At 31.3% G+C, this 5,207-nt stretch overlaps 1 protein-coding gene across 1 annotated transcript; it reads left to right on the forward strand.

Annotated features, from left to right (window-relative positions):
- Positions 1 to 2,632: 2,632 nt before the first annotated feature.
- On the forward strand, positions 2,633 to 3,022 carry LOC115969255. The gene has a single exon (XM_031088863.1). It carries the CDS (start codon positions 2,674 to 2,676, stop codon positions 2,848 to 2,850), a length of 177 nt encoding a protein of 58 aa, XP_030944723.1. The 5' UTR covers positions 2,633 to 2,673; the 3' UTR covers positions 2,851 to 3,022.
- The last annotated feature ends 2,185 nt before the right edge of the window (positions 3,023 to 5,207 follow it).

The raw sequence follows: 5,207 nt of genomic DNA on the forward strand, positions 1-5,207 counted from the left end.
TTGTATAAGAGATCTGGAGTTTAATCCCGCCTAAATCAAAAACTGATTGGTATCTTAGTCTGATGATAGATAGCTCAGGAGCGGACATAATAGGTTAATACTCTCTTAAAAAAAAGATTAATTAAGGTAAACTATATGTATCTCTTTCTTGCAATATATTCTATCTAAAGTCATTACTTTGTTTTTTTTAGAAGATGCTACTTTGTTGATTGATATATCATTTTTAATACTTTTTTACTAAATTTTTTTTTCTACCTTTGTTTTGTTTTTCTCTCTCTCTCTATATATATATAATGGTTTTAGGCTTTTGGTATTACCATATTTGTCCTATCATGCATATATTATAAAACCTCTATAAGATATATCATAAGACCATAATCCACACTCCAAAATATCTACTACAGTCCTTTGGTATATATTCTAAGAAAATGAACACGTTTCAATACGCAATTAATTAATAATACTCCTTATTCTCAAAAAAAATTAATAATACTCCTTTCCATAGTCCATACACACTAATTAACTCATTATCTCGTTGATTCTTTATAAAAAAAAAAAATTATCTTGTTAATTTCCGCAAGGGTTTCAACATATAAATATATTTAGCAATGTCAAACAAGTTTCATTAAAGTGATAAAAAAAAAAAGTTTCATTAAAGTTTCTATAAAATGAACTCATTATCTTTCTACGTCTCTAACTTGATAGAACATTTTTTTTTTTTAGAAAAAAAAAAAAAAAAAAAAAAAAAAACTCCATCTTGTGAATGAAAACTTGTGCTTAAATTTCAAATTGTTCCTCTTTTCTTGATTAAGAAAATGATTATCAAGGGTTCAGAGTTTAGCATCGGAGATGCTTATGTGATTAAAAAACTCCATCCATCAATCATATTAATATTAGCAATATTCTTGGATGCTACTTCGTCATTTCGTCTTGTTGTAGCCGTTGAGGCTGGCTCTCGGGCCCATGCTTCCATTATTGGAGTTGTCGTATTCCCATAATTAAGGACAAGTGTTGCTTGCAGATCGATTAATTATCAAGTGGCCATGGTCATCACATGTCTTCATGCGTCTCTTACTACCTACGCTACGCATAGCCTATGGCGTATTGCATTTGTATCTCATGTCATGTCATGCGGATGTCCAACACTTTTTGATTATTCAATTTATCTTTTAAGTCGGTGTAGTCTTCTTATCTCACACACATCAAATAATTACAAGGATAAATCAATATAGTCAACTGATTAATTAGGAGACTTAGGGTCTGTTTGGATACAGCTGAAAACTGAAAACTGAAACTGAAAACTGAAAAACACTGTAGCAAAATAATTTTTAAATGTGTAAATAGTACCGTGGGACCCATTTTTAATATTTTTTTCTGAATAAAGTGATTGTGGGTCCCATGAACAGTGCTCAAACAGTGCACAAACAGTAAAATTTGTCTCCCGCACAGTACATGAACAGTATTTTTACTGTTCAGTCGCTGGAAAAAAAAAAAAAAAAAAAAAATCTTAAACGCAAACGTGCGTTTGGGAAGCGCAAAACGCGCTTCCCAAACGCACTCTTAAACCAAAAAACTGACAGATGACAAGGTTTAGAAATAGTTAGTTGGCCTTTGGGTAGTTAGCTGGCCTTTGGGTTATGTATGTACCACACGTAGGCTTAGAATCCTGTACCTATTTCAAGCTCATTTGGATGTAGGGGGAGGGAAGAGGAGTACTATACAGGGTAATAGAGTAACATTGAGGAAAAAAAAGGACCTACTTATTATGATTTTCTTTCCATGAACTTTCCTTACTTAGAAAAAGAAAACTATATAAATGGAATTACACTCTTATTTTTTTTATAAACATGTATGAGGATCCCATATCCAAAATTTAAATTTTCAGTTCAATAATAGAACATAACTTAACCAAATTTGGAAACTCGATCTCACTTTAGATTTTTTATTTTTATTTTTTGGTATGTAGTCTAATTTGATTGAATTGAGAACTACTATATTTTTTTCCTTTTTATTGTGATACACAGATTCTATATATATATATATATATATATATATTAATAGTGCACAGATTCTATCTAGAAAGTTGAAACCACAGACTTACCCCCACGGCCCCGGCCACCTGTTTTTATAAAAAGAGACTTACCATTTAAGTAAACTTAGATGCTGGTCAAACTTTAGAAAGTTCATAAAGAAAAGATTTGACGGGCACAGCAATTTTTTTTTTTTTTTTAAACTAAATTTTTATCTTTTATAACATATTTTAATTTGATCTTTAATATTTCAATCATGTTAATTTGATAATTAATTTTTCAGTATCATATTAATTTAGTCTCTATTGTTATATCTTGGATGAAAGTTAGTGACATGTCAAACAATCAAAATAAAATTTTAATATACCATCATATCAATGAAAGCTAATTTTTTATTTTGACTATTAGACCAATATTCATCTAAAAAATAATGATAAGAACTAAATTAATGTGATACTAAAAAATAATCAAATTAATATAATTGACAGTTTAGAAATCAAATTGAGATACGGTATATAGTTTTTTTTTTTTTTTTTTTTCCTTTTTGGTGGTTTTCAAGTATGCTATATAAATAGACGTGGTTATATTGGTAAAGCACGGAAAACAGACAAAGAAAACCACAACATCTTTTTTTCTTGCAGTTATGATGCTTTTCCAGAGGCTAGAGATGTGCATAGAGCTCATAAGACTGTCGGTAAGGTTTGTCATCATTGTAGCCGAAGCAGTTGGCGTGGTCATCCAGCAGAACGGTCCTCCTCAGCTAACATTTACATACCCTGGTTATGGAACTGCTACTCCTTTTGTAGGCTTTATGCCATAGTTTTTATCGTCCACTGTATATTTCTTTCTGAGACAACAGTTTTTGTATATAGTGAGAAGTTGGCAGCTTTAACTACTACTTCTTCTTCTTCTTCTTCTTCTTCTTTGGCAAGATGGAATGTAGTTACATGCTGAATTGATGTTTCAAAGAAATAACCATCTTTGAAAATTTAGTTTTTGATGATTTTTCATGTGAGTTATGTGATTTACACATTTTGTTCACGGTGGTCGACTAATCTGTTGAAGATTCATGGTCCAATTGTAAATAATTGGGGCTAAGCTATCCTTGGTTGTATTTTTGTTTTTGGGGCCCTTGGTTGTATTGTTATTGTTGCATATATGTAGATTATCACTTTTATTATAATTGCACTGTGGTGCACATAAGCTTAATGCTTCAATGTAGTTCTAAATGCGATTTGACATGCATTATCCTTTTATTTTCACAAATCTGGTTTTATAACTTTTCCCAATTCAAATAAGAAAGTTAGGAAGGATGAGTAACTTGGTGAAGAATTTTGCTTTATTGTAGGGTCTATAGCTTTTCCTTATGTAAAAAGCAGTACTGTCCTAAAGTCACTCATCTGCACCTAAAAAAGAGCTCCAGAATTTTTAAGGTTTGATATGGTTTTTAGGTGGAACTGTTATTAGATACTGTTGGCTGAATTTGTCTTTGGACTTCGGAGCTACCCTTGCAATTTGTACATACAGTACTGTGTAGCTAGAGATATTTGTTAGATTTTTTTGGGATATCAGAGGTATATATGAAGAGTTTTTATTTTAGTGGGACAACCCAACTCAGGTTAACATGGGTTTGCCGATATTATGTCTTTTCCTTTATGTGTGTGTGGAGAAATAATGGCTATTTAATCAACTGCAACACTTGTTGACTTCACAACCAATTTAGTTGCTTTCAAAGCTGGCTCATTACCTACCCTTGAATTCATTTGTTTTTACACCTTCCTTTAGCATTAAGATTATCCAAAGTGATCAATTTTGGTTCCCTGTAAAGCTACCTAGTTTTACCTACCTTTGTGCTAATTAAGAAGATCCAAATTGGATGTCAAAATGAATAATTTTCCAAACTTTCTGGCTAGTACTATATGATGAAATCAGACTAAAATTTAGTATATTCTCTAAGTTGGGGTAATTTTGAATTTTTTTTTTTTGAGAAAATGAGTAATTTTGATTTTAGTAGCTGGAATTTAAAATTTTTTATTAATTCCCTTATTGCTATGAATATTATTTTTCCGTCCATTCCTACGAGTAATGTTACCGTCACAAATTATTTTATAATATTTTTACAAATGGTTGATGTGGTCAATTTCTTATTGGTTTTCTTTTTATCTAGGCACACCATCAATATCGCTTTTTTCATTTACTAATAATTACTCCCACATCAATAATTTATAAAATTCTTTGTAAAAAGGTTTGTGTTTTTAGCATTACTCTCATTTCTACGCATGACATGACCATTAAATGCCAATTAAACACAAATTACGCCATTTAATTAATGTCCCAAAATTTGAGCACTATGAAAGTATTTTGAAATTATTTATTTAAAGTTTATTCCTCGCTTTTCTCATTTCCTTTTTTTTCTTCCCAATTTCTTAACCTATATCTCTCTCCCCTAAAATCCTAACCAACGTCTATTCACAACCACGGACACAGTCCAAGTATCCAACCACCTCCTACAGCCACAACGAAATTTACTTTAACCATCATATCCTTTGCCTTAAAAACCTATACCTTCACCTTCCAAACCCTCCTCTTCCTCACCAAATCACATATCTTGTTGGAAGTGTAGTTTGGAACATTGTCCAAATTGATTAACAAAGTTACAAAGCAATATCAATAATATATCAATAAAACAAGATATGCTCAAATTAACTTATAAGCAAAATAGACAAGTACAACAGCGTATAAAATTAAGGATTAAATAAAACTTATTGCCGAGGCACGGAACTAAATCCGCTGTCCTTAAGAAGCGATTTCGCCCCCACTGGAATGAATCCGTTGGTGCAAATGGCTTAGGCGGTCGCTCTTCAGGATACAATGGCAACTCTGTTAATGTGCACTCACAAACAGAGTTTTGAACTCGTCACAAATGCCCAAGAGAAGATTTTCAGCAAAAACAAAGTAGCTGGAGTATCAAAAGTTATATATATATATATATATATATATATATTAACTAATATCATATATGCAGAATTTTGATAGTCTTAGAGCTCTAAAAAAAAAGAAAAAAATGAAGTAGCTAAAGATGATTAGAGTGAAAAAGGGAAAGGCGAAAACAAAGGAATTTTCTTTTCCATTGATGTCACAAGCCGCTATGTATTTTCTGCAAAACATGGGAAGGTG

This window comes from Quercus lobata, chromosome 11 (assembly GCF_001633185.2).
Source record: "Quercus lobata isolate SW786 chromosome 11, ValleyOak3.0 Primary Assembly, whole genome shotgun sequence".
In the NCBI taxonomy this organism is placed as follows: Eukaryota; Viridiplantae; Streptophyta; class Magnoliopsida; order Fagales; family Fagaceae; genus Quercus; species Quercus lobata.